The sequence below is a fragment of the Mesoplodon densirostris genome, chromosome 7 (genome assembly GCF_025265405.1).
Source record: "Mesoplodon densirostris isolate mMesDen1 chromosome 7, mMesDen1 primary haplotype, whole genome shotgun sequence".
Taxonomy (NCBI): domain Eukaryota; kingdom Metazoa; phylum Chordata; class Mammalia; order Artiodactyla; family Ziphiidae; genus Mesoplodon; species Mesoplodon densirostris.
The window spans coordinates 56,372,070-56,389,818 of record NC_082667.1 but is presented as its reverse complement, the minus strand read 5'-3'; the positions used below and the strand labels follow the sequence as shown (position 1 = coordinate 56,389,818).

Below are 17,749 nucleotides of genomic sequence, written 5' to 3'. Positions count from 1 at the left end.
GGTGCATATATATTTACTACTGATATATCCTTTTGATGAATTAACCCTTTATTATTACATAATGATCTTCTTTGTCTTGTTACAGTTTTTGTCTTAAAGTCTATTTTGTCTGATATAACTATAGCTATCTTTGCTCTCTTTTGGTTTTTACTTCCATAGAATATCTTTTTTAATCCATTCACTTTGAGCCCATGTATGTCTTTAAAGCTGAAGTAAATCTCTTGTAGCCAGCATGTAGTTGGGTCTTGTTTTTTTATCCTTCCAGTCACTGTTTGCCTTTTAATTGGAGAATTTAACACATTTACATTTAGAGCAATTATTGATAGATAAGGACTTTCTAGTTTCATTTTATTAATTGTTTTCTGGCTGTTTTGTAGTTCCTGTATTCCTTTCTTGCTGCTTTCCTTTGTGAATTGATGATTTTCTGTAGTGGTATACTTCAATTCCCTCCTTTTTGATTCCCTCCAACAACAATCTTTTGTTGTGTCTAATGTAGGTTTTTGCTTTGTGGTTACCATGAGGCTTACATAAAACAACTTATAGATATAACTGTCTTTTTCACACTGATAGCAACCTTGCATACTAAAACTCTACCCTTTTACTACACCCTTTTAGGATTTTGATATCACAATTTACCTGCTTTTTATTTTGTGTTTATTAACAAATTATTGTAGCTGTGGTTATTTTTAATACTTTTGTCCTTACATCATTGTACTAGACTTAAGTGATTAATACACCATCATATTACAGTATTACAGTATTCTGAATTTGATTATGCTCAGCTTTACCAGTGTGTTATACATTTTCATATATTTTCATGTTACTAAGTAACATTCTTTCATTTCAGCTGGAAGATCTTAAATGTAAGCACTTATAGCTGTAAATTTCCCACTCAGCACTGCTTTTACTACATCCCATTAATTTTGATATGTTGTGTATTAATTTTAATTCATCTCTTAAGTATTTTCTAATTTGGTTGGTGATTTATTCTTTGATACATTGATTGTTTAATAATATTTTGTTTAATTTCCACAGGTTTGTGAATTTTCCAGTTTTCCTTCTGTTATTTATTTCTAACGTCATTCTTTTGTGGTTGGAAGAGATATTTTGTATGATACTTTATATCTGCCTTTTTAAGTCTATTGAGACTTAATTTATGGCCTAACATATGCTCTATCCTGGAAAATGTTTAGGTGCCCTTGAGAAGAATGTATGTACTGTTGTTGTAGGGTAGAGTGTTTTGTATATGTCCATTAATTGATATTTGTCCTGATATCAGCTCCTATGTTGAAAATCACAAATTTGGAATTTTGAATGTTTTGTGCCACTATATTCCCAGAATAAATGTACAAAATACTACCCAGAATCAATATACAAAATAGTTTAGCCATTTTACTATTTATTTCTGCTATTACGGTTTCTATTGTTTCTTTGCTATTCATGTTTCAGCTCTGTTTTTGTAAAGAGAGGATCAAAAATCAGATCAAGATCCATTGCCTTTTGTGTTTACTAGAAACAGAAACTAGGAACTAAAAACATTGCCACAAAAATTAAAGTTTAAGAAGAGATGAAAAATGCAAGCTCTGATTTGTTGTCATTCATTTCAAGAGACAAATTAACTCAGTTCTGTATTTTATCTTGTCATACTGTTATCCATGGACCACCCTTGCAGTAGCATTGGTGTAAGCTGCTTTTTCCAACTCACACTTTGCTTATCTTTGAGTTTCTTTCTGAGATACTTTTGCTTTTTACCTTGAGAATTTAGAAGTTCCTTTAGTGGATGTTCTGGTTGAAAATTCTTAGTTTCATTTTCTGAAGTTATCTGTATTTTACTTTGATTTTTATATGAAATTTTTGTTGAGTAGAGAACTATTTTCCTTTAGCACCTTATAAATATCTTTCCATCATCTTTCTAAGAAGTCACCTACTTAATTTTTGCTAAGGGCTAACTATGTATATCTTTATTTAAAGTAGTATTGATTAATCTCATTATCTTCTTGTGTGTTTTTTTTCCTATAGGGAATACAGTGAGTAACCTGATTATGATTATACCTCCAATTTTTGGTGCAATTCAGAGTGTTAGAGGTGGACTGGAAAAGCGGTACATTGCTTCCTATTTAGCACTTACAGGTATGTATAACACTTCATCTAAAAAATTATGTAAAAAAAAATGATGTACCATACATATTCAGACAGACTGTTTTTCTCATTCTTTCCTAAAATTGTTTCTCAATTTTGTGTTGTTTATTATATAACTTGAGCACATTCTGAAACTTCTGAATTAAAACTCCATAAATCTTGCCAATATTTGAACCATATTTTGAATAAATTAAAAAAAAACAAGATAATTCAAATATCCAGAAAAGAACAAGGATAATATAACAAATATATCCATGTATCTCACCATCCTTCTTTGTCAGATCTTAACACTTTGCAATATTTGTCTCAGTTCTTACTTTTTCTTTTTTAAAGAAATAAACTACTATAGGTAAAGTTGAAGCTCCCTTTCTACTTCTGCTTGATTTTATTCCCATCTTCCTCCCAGCTCACCCTGCTAGAATTAACCTCTATACTGAATTTGATTATCATTTTCTCACATGTTTTTGTATTTATACTATATATGTATGTATCCTGAAAAATATCATTCACATATTTTAAAACTTTTTGTAAAGGATATTCTACTATATCTGATCATCTGCAACTTACTCCTGTTCCTCTACTTGTCTGTGAGACAGGGACCGTGTCTTAGTTATCTTTGTATCCCTATTGCCTGGCAAGTTAGTGGTCCTCAGTAAATGTTACATGGAGGGATGAGTGAACTTTACCAGAGCCTAAGATGGGAAAACGACTCTTTCATGTCCTTGCATTATCATCATAAAGACAAAAATAGCAAAGAAAGTAGGTTCTAGTTTGCTTCTTTTATGTAACTTTCTAAATTAAACACAATTTCTTTTGTTTTAGTTCAAGGTAGATATTATTTACACATGGGCAGAAAGGACCTCTAATTACCACAAAACTGTAAGCTATAGTATATCATATCAGATTTTATATAATTATATTAGTCATTGCATATGAGAGTTTAATTTCTGAATCTGTTTCTTATATGTGTGGTGTTGTGAGAAAGTTACTTCATTCATCTTCAAAAGGAATACTTGTCCACAAACTTAGCCCTTTGCTTTAATTCCTGGGATGTTTTAAGAATGTTTATAAAATACCAACAAATCACAATCAGTAATAACAATAAGAATAAAAAGATTTGAGGGACTTCCAAGTTGCCCTAGGATAATACTGACCTCCTGAGTTAGAATTTGTCCATTCATGCTTCTAGAAAACCATATAGATTAAGAAGGAAAGTAAATAAAACCACACTTAGCCCACACTTTCAACCTTACTAAGAGAAAAAGAATACCATGAACGTCAAATCATTTTTAAACAAGAAATAAACACCACATTCTAGCAGAACTGTCTTTAATGTTTTAGACTTGGGGAGGTTTGAAAAACTATATGGAAAAGAGGAGAGAAGAGTTGAGGGCTTAATCTGACAAAACACCAATAGAAAGAGAAAGCTTCATGATAAATGCAAACTTTCTGAAAACGTTATGAGACCTGGTAAATCATAGTACTTGATAAAGTACACAGTACTTTAAAGTACATAATAAAGGGCTTGAAAGTGTACAAGACCTAAAGTGGCAGTTTGGGAAAGGTATTACTTCTGGGAAAGAAATAACTAGAAAGAGGAAGATAGCCATTGGAAATGTGTAAGTGTAGGGAAAGAAGGAAGTTAGAGTGAGGAATTAAGATCCTACTGAAACAAAACAACTATAAAATACGTTAGACCCTTCTCCCTGCACCCCGCCCTGCCACCAAAACAAATAAATGTATATGAAAAAGGACACTAACCTTTACTATTCAGAAGGGAGCAGGCTTGAACTTGAAATCTTTTAAGCCACCCCAAACCTTTACTCTTTCCACAAAGTGGAACCCCTGCAAAATCAGTCTACATCCATGCAAAGCTACTGTCATAAAAAAACAGAAAATGAGAATCAATACCTTTTGGCTCATGGATGTTCTTTCCCCACAACTAATTATAAAGCAGAAAGAAACTGCAGCACAGTACTCCTAACTGAATTAGCCTCAAACCAATAAATGAATAAAAATTTAAAAACTAATAACTCCTATAAAAATTAATTAAAAAATAAAAAGTAATAACAGAAATAGCTTCCTCACCCCCAAAAGAAATAAAATTAGAATTGATTAAAGTTAGGAAAGAAATTAAGCTTGAATTACAATGTGTTGAGTATTTAATAAGGGCTATTTAAGAAAGAGAAGCGGGCTTCCCTGGTGGCGCAGTGGTTGAGAGTCCGCCTGCCGATGCAGGGGACACGGGTTTGTGCCCCAGTCCGGGAAGATCCCACATGCCACGGAGCGGCTGGGCCCGTGAGCCATGGCCGCTGAGCCTGTGCGTCCGGAGCCTGTGCTCCGCAACGGGAGAGGCCACGACAGTGAGAGGCCCGCATACCGCAAAAAAAAAAAAAGAAAGAGAAGCAAGAGATGAGAATGAGATAAAGAAATAAAAAGGGTCAGAGAGAAAGTGACTGAAATGGAAGACAGACAAAGAAGATTCAATACAACTGTAATTGGAGTCCCTGAAGAAGGAAAATAAAACAATGAAACAGATCTTATATTTAAAATTTTAATTTTCAAATTAATTTGAAAGAAGACTTTTTGGAAATGGAAGAAGACCCAAATCTAGATATTGAAAAGTCCATTTTTGTCTCATAAAACTGACTTGGAATGGTCAACTCTGAAAGAGACTAGTAAAATTACTGGATTTTAAAAATGAGAAAAATCCTCACAGCTCCAGGAAAAAAGACCAGACTATTTATAAGGGCAAGAAAATTAGGCTGGCACTAGACCTCATCAGCAACATAAAAAGAAAGGCATCAGTGGAACTGCATTTTTAGTGCAAACCAAAGATTTTATATTCCAACCAAATTGTTTTTCAGTTATCCAGGTTATAGAAAGACAGTTTTAAACATACAAGTACTCATTGAAAACTGTACACATGACTCCTTCCTGATGAATCCATGAGTACTGCTCTCTCTGATTTAGTACCTGCTAGCCAAATGTGGTAAATTAAATTTAAATAAATGAAAATTAAATAAAATGCAAATTTCAGTTCCTCTGTCACACTAGCCATGTTTCAAGTGCTCAGTACCCGTATGTGGCTGTGGCTTATGGCTACTGTATTGGGCAGTGCAGATATAGAACATTGCCTTCATCACAGAAAGTTCTACTGACTGCATTGTACTAGAGAATGATGTTCATCCAACTAAGAGAAGACTGGGCAAACTTGGGCAAAATGTCTGATGATGAGCATTTAACACATTTAACTATAGATCTAAGACTAAAACAGATGTGATAAGGACTGAAGAATAGTATATGGACATTATATGGTGTGGTAAAGTAGAGAGAATGCAGTTTTTTAAATGGGAGAAGGAAAGGGCAAAGTAGAATAAGTTCATTGACTTTTGCCTATGTAGTAAGTTGAGTATTGAAGAATATGATCTAAAAGTAACAAACTAGATAGTAAAAGGTTAAGAAAATAAAGGGAAGAGCTCAGGGTTCTATAAAAGGCATAAGTACAAAAGTAACCCCTAGGCCAAAAAAGCCTCTTTTCTAAATACCAAAAGAATTAAGTACAAAAAAGATATTTCACTTAGAGAAATACATTAAATATAAAGTAATATATGTAACTATTATAATAAAACAATATGACAGAGTTGAGATTAAACATCAGTCATATGAATCAAAATGAATCAGCTTAACTTAATATCAAAAGAAAAAGATTTTTGAATTTGATCAGCAATTAGGATTGAACTTTATGCTATATACAAAAGACACATCTAAAACTAAAGCAAAGTGATTCAGAAAAGTTAGAAACAAAGAATAAGAAAGCAGGGGTAGTGATCCTGATATCATATAAAGTAGAATTCCCTTCAAAAAGCATTGTGTGACAAAGAAGGATGTTTTTCATGTTGAAGCCATGATTCAAAGTGAAAATACAAGTTTTTAATAACTCTACCAAATAATGCAACCACCACTATTATATGGCAGAAACTACACAAAGAGAAATAGATAGAAACATACGACTAATAGAAGATTTTAATATGCCACACTCAGTACAAGACAGATGAAGTGAACAAAATATATCAGTAATATCTGGAAGACCTAAAGAGCATAACCAATAAAATAGATCTTTTGGCTTTATGCTGAACTTTACACCCTTATAATAGAGAATATACCTTCTTTTGAAGTACACATAGAACATTGATAAAAACAAAACAGTTAAGTTCTATTAAGAACATTCATAAAAACAAAACAGTAAGTTCTATTAAGTAAAAATATTAAAACAGTGCATCCATGCTAGAAATTAACAACAAATTCAAACCATAAAAAAGCTCTTCCTCTTTGAAATTTTAAATCTTCTGTTAACTCTTGGTTGAAAGGGAAAATAGAAATGGAAATTATAGGAGTCCTAAAATACAGTTGTAATAAAAAATCTGCATATCAAAATCTATGGGGATTTATATAAAGCAGCCATCAGAGCATAATATATAGGCTTAAACAATTAAATAATAATAAAAGATAAAAACTAAAGGTAAAAATTAATTAAAATCCCAACTCAAAAGGCAAGAAAAAGACTGCAAAATAAACCAAATGAAAGTTTAAGGGAGGAAATTATAAAGATAAAAGCAGAAAGTAACAAGATAGAGAACAGAAAAATGTTCTAATTAATGAATCAAAATCTATTTTTTTAAGAAAAAGTAGACAACTAGCTAACTTTAGAAAAAAGGAAGCAAACAAACATTAAAATAAATGATAATGAAGAAATATCCACTGAAACAAAGGAAAAAAATTTTAAACCTCTATGTAAATAAATAAATGGGATAATTTCCTAGGAAATTACAGTTTGTCAAAATTGACCCCAAAGATAGAAAGCTTTGAACAGACCAATTTCTGTATAGGAAATAGAGTAACTTATTAAGGAATTCCTCCACAAAAGTACTGGGTCCAGATAGTTTCACAGAGAGTTCTAATAAACCTTCATAGACCAGATAGTCCCAATGCTACATAAATTTTTTCAAGCATAGATAATGAAAGAAAACTTCCAAATTCTTTTTATGAGGCAAACAACATTGTTATGTAAACCTAATAAAAATGCCATAAGAAAGAAAATTAAGAACTAATATCGTGAATCAATATCAGTGCAGATATACCAAGTAAATTATTAGCAAACAAAAAGGAATGATACTTTTTGTAAGTACTACTGATACATGTAACAACACGGATGAACCCTAAAAACATTATGCCAAGTGAAAGGAACCAAAAGACAAAAAGGACCACAGATTATATGATCCTATTCATATGAAATTTCTAGAAAAGGCAAAATTATAGAGATAAAAACAAGTAATTAGTTACTTGGGGTTTAGAGTGGATGTTGACTGCTAATAGGCATAAGGGAACCTTGGGGGGTGATGGAATTATCACAGAACTGGATTGTGATGATGGTAGCCCAACTCTTTAAATTTACTAAAACTCCTAAAACTGTACACTTACAATGAGTGAACTTAATGGTATATCTCAGTACTTGTTTAAAAAATAAAAACCAGTGGACACAGGAAATGGAGGAATGTGCACACTGTGTGAAAGAAGGAGGGATATTTAGTCCTTACATCTCAGAGGTGGTGTTGAAGGAAGAAAGAAAATTGTAGAGCAGGAAAAAAAAAATATATATATATATACATATATATATGTCAGTGCCAGCATGTATAGGTGCTATAACCCTTCTCTAGTAGAATACAACTACTTTCCTGTTGTCCTTGACAGGTAGAATCCAGGCAGCCACTCCTGATTGTTCAAGATAGATGAATCCTATTTGTCACTCTGAGGATTTTCTGTTCTCTCTTAACAAGGACCCGGGTTTTTTTTTTTTTTTTTTTTTTTTTTTGCGGTACGCGGGCCTCTCACTGTTGTGGCCTCTCCCGTTGCGGAGCACAGGCTCCGGACATGCAGGCTCAGAAGCCATGGCTCACGGGCCCAGCCGCTCCGCGGCATTTGGGATCTTCCCAGACCAGGGCACAAACCCACATCCCCTGCATCGGCAGGCAGACTCTCAACCACTGCGCCACCAGGGAAGCCCAAGGATCGGGTCTTATTAAGAGATTTCCTTTGCATGTTAAAGACCTAAAGTTATTTTTTGATCTTTATACAGATACGATGATTTGAGAAACTATTCCACATACAGTAATCTGCCCTCTTCTAATATTCTTGTGAATATATGGAGGAACATATTTTCTAAATTATTTTTTCCTGTAATCTTCTTCCAACTGAAGAAAGTTGGGGGATAATTTTTAGACAGGTCTCTTTGTATCAGTATCTCTTCATGGAAAGTCATCCTTATAAAGTTCATTTTCTGAAGTTCAGAGAAAGCGCTTGAGCTCAATTTCTTTCTTTTAATGTTTTCCAGTTACATCACTAATATACATTAACAAGTCCTTATCCAAATCCTTGGGACCAGAAGTATTTCTGAACTCAGATTGTTTTTGAATTCTAGAAAGTTAATAGACTGTGTTTGCTATAGTATACTAAGCCCACCAAAACCTGGGACAGCACCCTGTAGGTGAACATATCCATATTGCTGCTTAACATGTGAATATTCACAGAAACTAGGCTAAATAATCGCTATAAATAGTCTCATGTCCAGTTAGGTCACGTTTTGCTATCAAATGAATTTGTGCCAAACTTAAAGGACAAAACATCTTTTGGTTTTAAAAGATTTTTGGAGAATTGTATTATTAAACAAGATATGTAAAGTTTTCTAACTCTCTGTTTTCTTCTTTTAAAAAGTAGTAAACAGTAAACAGAATCTAGTTCGACATTAGGGAAATAAAACATCAAGACAAATGGAGTTTGTGCCCAGAATGGAAGACGATTCAAATTTAGGAGATCCATTCATGCAATTTACTATATTAATTGATTTAAGAAGAAAAACCACATGATTATCTCCATAGATGCTATGAAAGCCTTTGTCAAAATTCAGCTTTAAAAAGAAAAACTCAAGAAAACAGAAATTCACAAATCCTGTCTTAACATGATAATATACACACATCAGTCCTAAAGCTAGCATTTTACTCAGTGTGGAAGCCCTAGAAGCATTCCTATGAAGGTCAAAACAAGGCAAGTGTGTCTGTCTCCACTGCTATTTAACAGAGTACTGGAGGTATTAATCAATACATCTATACCAGAGAAAATGATTAAGGACTGGAAAAGAAGGAAAACTATCTCTATTTACAGCTGTCATGGTATTCCTGAAAGCTCTAGCCTAGAAAATCAGTTATCAAGCAAACAATTATTATTCAAACAATAAAACTATTCAGTTCAGTATCAGGTTTAAAATGATCACAAAAAGCAATAGCCTTCATATATACAAACAATATCCCATTAGATATATAACAGAGAAGAAAATCCCATTTAAAATAACATCCAACAGGATAAATATCAAAAAATAAGTTTAACAAGATATGTGTAAAACCTATATTAAGAAAACTTAAAACACTTCTGAAAGACATGAAAGTAAACCTGAACAAATGAAAAGTTGTTCTTGAATAACTTAAGAAAACTGAAAGATGTCAGTTATATCTAATAAATAATACTAATAAAAATACCAATAAGTAGGGGGCTTCCCTGGTGGTACAGTGGTTATGAGTCAGCCTGCCAATGCAGGGGACATGGGTTCGAGACCCGGTCCGGGAAGATCCCACATGCTGCGGAGCAACTATGCCTGTGCACCACGACTTCTGAGCCTGCGCTCTAGAGCCTGCGAGCCACAACTACTGAGGCCCGCGAGCCTAGGGACCACGCTCCGCGATAAGAGAAGCCACTGCAATGAGAAGCCTGCACACCACAAGGAAGACCCAACGCAGCCATAAATAAATAAATAAATAATTCAAAAAACCCAATAAGTATTTTTTAAACAAGTTGATACTAAAGTTCATATTAAAATATAAACATGAAAAGATATCTAGGCAGTCTTTAAAAAAGAAGAGCTAGAAGGATGTACTAATCCTCCTATATATTAAAACATACTGCAAAACCTGCCTCAGTAAAATAGTAGAGTACAGATATTTTGATAGATAATACAGTGGAATTTAAAAGAAAAATCATAAATAGACCCAAATCCATATTAGAGTTTAGTGTATGGTAAAGATGGCATCTCTGAGCATTGGGGCAAAGATGAATATTTTAATAAATGATATTTGGAAAAATAAAATAGATGTATACCTTACATTATACATGTGAATATGTTCTAAATTGATTAGCGACCTAAATGTAAAAACTGAAATCTCGTGGGACTTCCCTAGTGGCGTAGTGGTTAAGAATCGCCTGCCAATGCAGGGGACACGGGTTGGAGCACTAGTCTGGGAAGATCCCACATGCCGCGGAGCAACTAATCCCGTGCGCCACAACTACTGAGCCCGCATGCCACAACTACTGAAACCTACGTGCCTAGAGCCCGTGCTCTGCAACAAAAGAAGTCACCTCAATGAGAAGCCCGCTCACAGCAACGAAGAGTAGCCCCCACTCGCCGCAACTAGAGAAAGACAGCATGCAGCAATGAAGACCCAACGCAGCCAAAAATAGATAGATTTAAAATCTTGCAAGTACTAGAAGAAAACATGTGAATTATTCTATATTCAGTGTGTGGGAAAGTATTTACAACTATAATTCAAAATCCAGATGTAATAAAATGTTGGCTAATTAAATAATACCTTTGGCATGGCAAAGAATACCATATGCAAAGTCCAAAGCAGAAGACCAAATTGTGAAAATATTTGTGACAATCACTAAGGATAGAGGTTTAATATCCCTGATACAAAAATGACTTTTAAATATTGAGGATAAAAAGGACCAAACATCCAGTAGAAATAAAGACAGACAGAACATTCTCCAAAAAAGATGCTACAGAATAGCCAGCGTATATAAGAAAAGATATCCAGCTACACTGATACATTATTTTTCTCTTATCAGATTGACAAAAAGTGAAACACTTGACAACACACTCTTGGCAAGGCTGTGGGAGAAATAGGTACTCTTCACACATTGCTGGTGAGAATGCAAAATTTTTGTAGGTGAATTTGTCAACATCTAACAAAACTGTATATGCATTTACCCTTTGACTCAGCAACCACATTTAAAAAAATTTTCTGTGAAGATATATCTCCTGTAATTCAAAATTAAATGTGTGCAAGATTGTTTATCACAGAATTATTTTTAATTACAAAATAATGTAAACAACCTAAAAGCCCATATATTGGAAATTGGTTGAATAAACTGGTGAATCTACACAATGAGTATTATGAAGGTACAGAAAGGGTGAGGAACGTCTCTGAACTGATATGGAGTGATTTCCAGGATTTATTGTTAAGTAAAAGATGCAGCATGTAAAAGTATGTGCACGTGCGCGCGCGCGCGCGCACACACACACACACACACACACGGTATATAATTTTTTTCTTGGAGAAATGGGAAATAAAATATACGTACATCTGCTTAGTTTTTCAAAAAAAGACATAGATAGCATGAACCAGAAAAATAATGGAATTAGTTTCTACAGGGCGTGGGTGGAAAGGCTAGAGGAGGGAGTGACACTTCTCTGAGTAAACCCTTTTGTCTTTTTATTTTTGCAACCTTGTTATGATTTCACATATTCAAAGAATATAATTAGATCAACCAGAACAGGAGTTGGGGAAATGAGGAAGAGAGACCCTAAAATTGAATACAAAGAAAAACAAATTGCAAAAGACACATCGGATAAAGGACTGTTAATCCAAAATACACACAGATCTTTTTTGTACATAAAATATAAATGTAAAAGTCAATAATAAGGAAACAAACAACCTGATTGAAAAAATGGACCAAAGACCTTAACAGACACCTCATCAAAGAAGATACACAGATGGCAAATAATATGAAAAGTTGTTCCACATCATATGTCATCAGGGAAATGCAAATTAATACCACAATAAGATCCTACTGTACATCTATTAGAATGGCCAAAATTCAGAACACTGACAACACCAAATGCAGGCTGTGGAGCAACAGGAACTCTTACTCATTGCTGGTGGGAATGTAAAATGGTACAGCCACTTTGGAAGACAGTTTGGCCGTTTCTTACAAAACTAAATGTGTTCTCACCATACTATCCAGCTATCACTCTCCTTGGTATTCACCCGAAGGAGTTGAAAACGTATGTCTACACAAAAGCAGCTTTATTCGTAAAGCCCAAACTTGGAAGCAACCAAGATGTTCTTCAGTAGGTGGATGGATCAGGAAACTGTGGTACCTCTAGACAATGGAATATTATTCAGTGCCAAAAAGAAGTATGTTATCAAACTGTAAAGACACGGAGGAACCTTAAATGTGTATCACTAAGTGAGAGAAACCAGTCTGAAAAGGCTACATACTGTATGATCCCAACTATATGATATTCTGGAAAAGACAGAACTGTGGAGACAGTTAAAAGATCAGTGGTTGCTAGGTGTTGGGGGGAGAGAGGTGATAGGCAGAGGACAGAAGATTTTTAGGATCATGAAACTATTGTGTATGATACTGTAATGGTGGATATATTTTTCCAAACCCATAGAATATACAAAACCAAGAGTGAACTGTAATGTAAACTATGGACTTGGGGTGCTAATAATGTGTCAGTGTAGAGTCATCTGTGGTAACAAATGTACCACTCTGGGGGAGTGGTGTTGATAATGAGGGAAGCCAGAGGGTTGGGGGGAGTGAGGAGGACAGGCATTATATGGGAAATATATGTACCGTCTGCCTAATTTTGCTGTGAACCTGAAACTATTCTAAAAAAAAAATCTTAATTTTTTAAATGTATTGTACTCTTTATCAAACAGAACATAACCACGTAAGAGGAAAGTATTAATTCAGTTAACTTTGAAATGGTTTTCTCATATACCCAATTTGAAAACAGAAAGAGAATTCAGTGAGATATTGAACCTTACTTTACTAACTTTATTTACTTTGTATTTATTTATTTACTTTTTATTGTCAGTAATGGTATGAATATAGCAATTCTGAAGTTATCTTTGCATTTTAGGATTAAGCAAATGAGGAAATATATTGATATTGTTGGGGGCTAGGGTTCTCATGTAGAAGAAGGAGATACAAATTTGGATGGAGGAAGGCAAGGAAGAACCCTGAGAGAACATTGAAATCTGAGGTATCAGTATGATTAAAAATAAAAAAAGATTTCACATGTTCTATCCTCTGAAAGGGTCTGGAAGCAATGAGTCTTAAGTAGCAGTGAACATACCTAGTGTCCACACCTTGGTTTCTAAAAATCTTTCCTCACTAAAAGGAACTAAGGCTTCTTGGAGAAATGCCTCATTTCTGGGATAGGGCAGGGAAAGCATGAGATGAGTCTGGAACATCTTGTCACTCCAGAAAGTAAGAAAGGGCTCAAAAAATGAGGGAATAATGTCAAAATGACACAGAAGGCAGTTTGGCCAAACTGAAAATTTGAGCTTCCAAATGGAAAATGACTGTAATGGGTTATGTAACACATGGTATAAAAAAAGAATGCACAAGCTCATACTGATACTAACAAACAAATGGTGTGAGAAGCAGAAAGCTTTTTTTTTTAAAGAGTAGAATTGCCAACTAATAAATGTAAACAGAATGATAGGGTTTTTTTAAATCATCATTTTGCAACCATCATCGTAATAATTGATTCAGGAGTCATCAGTGAATGCTAAAAATATTGGGTGAAAATATTTGGGAACATGATGATTACACAGCCTGAAAGTATCTCCTGACGAATTATGTACTCATTAGTTACAGATGGAAAAATGGTAACAGTATAGAAATCTGGCAGATACCACCTTATTCAAGTAATCAATCCTAACATCATTAATAACAGTATAAACTAACAACTGATTCTTCCTGGTGTGATGCACTGAAAAGGAAACAACATCATTTATATAATATTATTGCCAGAAGTGCATAACCTGAACCAAATGATGAGAAAACAATCAGAAAAACCCAGTTTGTGAGGGTTATTTTATAAAACAACCAACCTGTTTTTGTTTTTTTTTAAACAAATGTTAAAGTCATGAAAACAAAGGAAGGCTGAGGAACTGTTCCAGATTAAAAGAGACGGACAACTACATGCAGTATCTTCATTGGATCCTGAACTGGGGCACAAGGAGAAGGTCTAAAAGGCAATATTGGGCAAATCAGCAAAGTTTGAATAAGAATGGTTTTTAAGTCTGTCCCTTCTACAAGACTAAGCTTTGCTTCCTGAAAGCAGCTGAGTTCTTACTTTTCTGGATTTCTGGCATTCAGCAATACCTGGTGCAAACCAAATACATGAGGCTGTTTGATGAATGAATGGATACTTTATTTTAAACAACAGGCATTTTTGCTAGGACTTATTTTTCATGTACTTGTTTGAATTTTTCACTGAGATAAGTCTCCCCACCAAAAAGAAAATTTGTATGTGTGTGTGTGTATGAGAGAGATTCACATATGCACACACACATACAGGGAACAAACTTTATCTGGAAACAGATTCGATTAACAAATCAAGGACATTTACTGAATACCATATAAGATTTTTCAGTATCTTAATCTTACGACCAAAAATTTATAATAACTACTTAGTTGCTATGAACTTTTTGGAGTTGAGGGAGATTTTGCAGAAGGAATTGGAAATTTTGGCATTGTGTAGAAGTATATTAGGAACAGATTGTTAGTAATTTATGAGAGTTGTTGTGTTCTGGCTTAGAGCCTAGAGTTACTAAGAATTTAGTCATTTTTAAATTCATTCAACAAATTTTTACTGAGAGTCAGTTATGTGCTAGGTCTAGCTCTCAAACCATTGTTCATTGGAGCTTAGAGTTTAGCAGGGGAAAGAGATTAATCAAATACTTTTATAATTAAGTATGCACTAACAGTGTGGTGTTATAAAGAAAAGGTACCAAGTACAGTGAGGAAGAATTAGGGAAGTTAAGAGTTACAGACATTACTTTTAAAATATTTTTTCCCATCCCATGTCCTTGAGCAATTGCCAGTTCTTAACAATAAGCCTGATTTCAGTTTAGTCCACCTGCCCAGTTATAGCTGCTTTGGAACCACCCAGTCCCTTTGTCTAATATTTTTCTCTTCCTCTTTGTTTATTTTTATCCCCAATATGCACATTTTATGAAAGGAAGAGATGCTCATAACACATCAATAGAAGAATCAAAAATGTCTTCTCTGATTATTTTTGTAATAGGTCTCTTAGTAAAACTTGCTATTAAAAGGTGGGGGGAGCTTCCCTGGTGGTCCAGTGAGTAAGACTCCATGCTCCCAATGCAGGGGGCCAAGGTTCGATCCCTGGTCGGGGAACTAGATCCCGCACGCACGCCATGACTGAGGGTTCGCATGCCCAACTAAGAGTCCGCACACTGCAACTAAGAGGTCTGCATGCTGCAACTAAGAAGTCTGCATACCACAATTAAAGATCCTGCATGCCGCAGTGAAGATCCCACGTGCCTCTACTAAGACCTGGGGCAGCCAAAATAAAAAAAAAAAGGAGGGGAGGATTAAGAACCTAATACTTGTTTTAAGTAAACATTTTTATTTGTTTTTTTTTTGTTTTTTTTTTTTTTTGCTGTACGCGGGCCTCTCACTGCTGTGGCCTCTCCCGTTGTGGAGCACAGGCTCCGGACACACAGGCTCCGCGGCCATGGCTCGCGGGCCCAGCCGCTCCGCGGCATGTGGGATCCTCCGGGATCGGGGCACGAACCCGTGTCCCCTGCATCGGCAGGCGGACTCTCAACCACTGCGCCACCAGGGAAGCCCTAAGTAAACATTTTTAAAATCAGCAAAATTATTTCTGCTTAAATATAGAGAAGGACGATAAAGAATTCAAGTGAATTTAATACTCCTTGTCCCATAATAAAACTAGGAGAATAAATTGAAAAGTAAAGACAAGTTATTTGATGCTAAATTCTGCCTGCCTGGTTGCTGTTAGTATTTGACGTTAGGACTCTTAACATTTTCCAAGCTTCATGTGGTATTGGCTTAGTCATTACTTTTTATGAGGTCATAAAATTTGCTGCTAATGTTGGTGGAGTTTAGAGAGATAATAGTAATTGTCATTCATAGAGCATTTATTATATACCAGGCTCTGTGGGAAGTACATTAAATTATATTATTATGTCATTTAAAATTCTCTACAATCTATGAGGAACTCTTCAACTTCATTTTATAAAGGTAATATTTGAGAAGAGCAGTAACTTGACCAAGATCACACAATGAGTAAATGGTAGAGCCATACCTTGAACCCAAATATATATGCTTTTAATCATTATGCCATAAGACAGTTATTTACAACTGTGCATTGTCTAAAATAGAACAAACCAAAAGAAGCCCTTTCCATGAGATTTGTTTTTTTCATGAAATTTAATTTTTCTCTTTACTCCCAAAGTCACAAATTGTTGTTTATCTTATTCCTTTAAAATAGAAATAGGTTCACTTTCCTGGGCTTCCCTGGTGGCGCAGTGGTTGGGAGTCCCCCTGCCGATGCGGGGGACGCAGGTTCGTGCCCCGGTCCGGGAGGGTCCCACATGCCGCAGAGCAGCTGGGCCCGTGAGCCATGGCCGCTGGGCCTGCGCATCGGAGCCTGTGCTCCGCAACGGGAGAGGCCACAACAGTGAGAGGCCCGCATACCGCAAAAAAAAAAAAAAAGAAATAGGTTCACTTTCCTTTACAAATAATTTTGAGTACATACTATGTGCCAGCATAAAAAGACAAAGCCTGTCCCCAGAGAGCTTATACTACATTGAGGAGAGATGAATTGCATATAAACAACAAAATCTATTTGTAGTTGTACAAATGTATTTGTTATGCAGTTATCTAAATGAGTGGGTAATTGGCAACAAGAAAAAATGAGTGGTAAAGTAGTCAAAACATTAATAAAGTAGAGCAGAAATAGACTTCAGTGCTGAAATAGAAATATCACAAAGTCATTTCCCCATGGAAAGGACCACTGGAAATTCTTTGCATGGAGTAGCCTTAAGTTTAGTGCAATCATACTTACAGTAGTCACTGCCATACTGAATCAAAGACATCTGAAGTGATCTTAACAATACTATACCATTTGTCATGGGGAAAGTGAGTGGACTGCGTACTAGACTAATAATCTTTTAGATTATAGCAATTACACTTAGCAATGAAACAGATAAAATCAATATGCTGTGGAAAGAAACTTCAGAAATCATTTCATAACTTGTTTACTAACTTACTTATTCCCCTTTATTTAGTCCCAATTTTCCAGACATTGCCAGAAACATCAATGGTCTTTTTTCTAGTTAGTGGAAAAAGGAATATAGTAACATTGAAGACAAATTTGGAAGACAATGCAAAATACCCGTAATCCCATCACCCAACAGAAACAGTATTTTATTAGTTAATGGTTCCTAATCTTTGTGCATATGCATTTGTGGTTTTATATGACTACACTTTAAATAAACATGCCCAACCTAGAAGCCAAAATGCAGGGATAGGTTCAGCCAGAGAAGCAGGAACCAGTTAGCTAAGTAGCCTGTGTAGTCAGTGAACAGGAAGTGAGGAAGTGAAATGGCCAGGAAAATAGCCTGGTAGAAAGTAAAAGTAGAAAGGTAGA

General features: G+C 34.9%; 1 protein-coding gene across 1 annotated transcript in view; it reads left to right on the top strand.

Annotated features, from left to right (window-relative positions):
- Positions 1 to 17,749, top strand: part of ACER3 (alkaline ceramidase 3) — a 198,914-nt gene that overhangs the window by 70,037 nt on the left and 111,128 nt on the right. Inside the window, exon 2 of the mRNA XM_060104360.1 lies at positions 2,020 to 2,130. Coding sequence (XP_059960343.1) covers positions 2,020 to 2,130 — 111 coding nt within the window. The remainder of the gene's footprint in view (positions 1 to 2,019; positions 2,131 to 17,749) is intronic.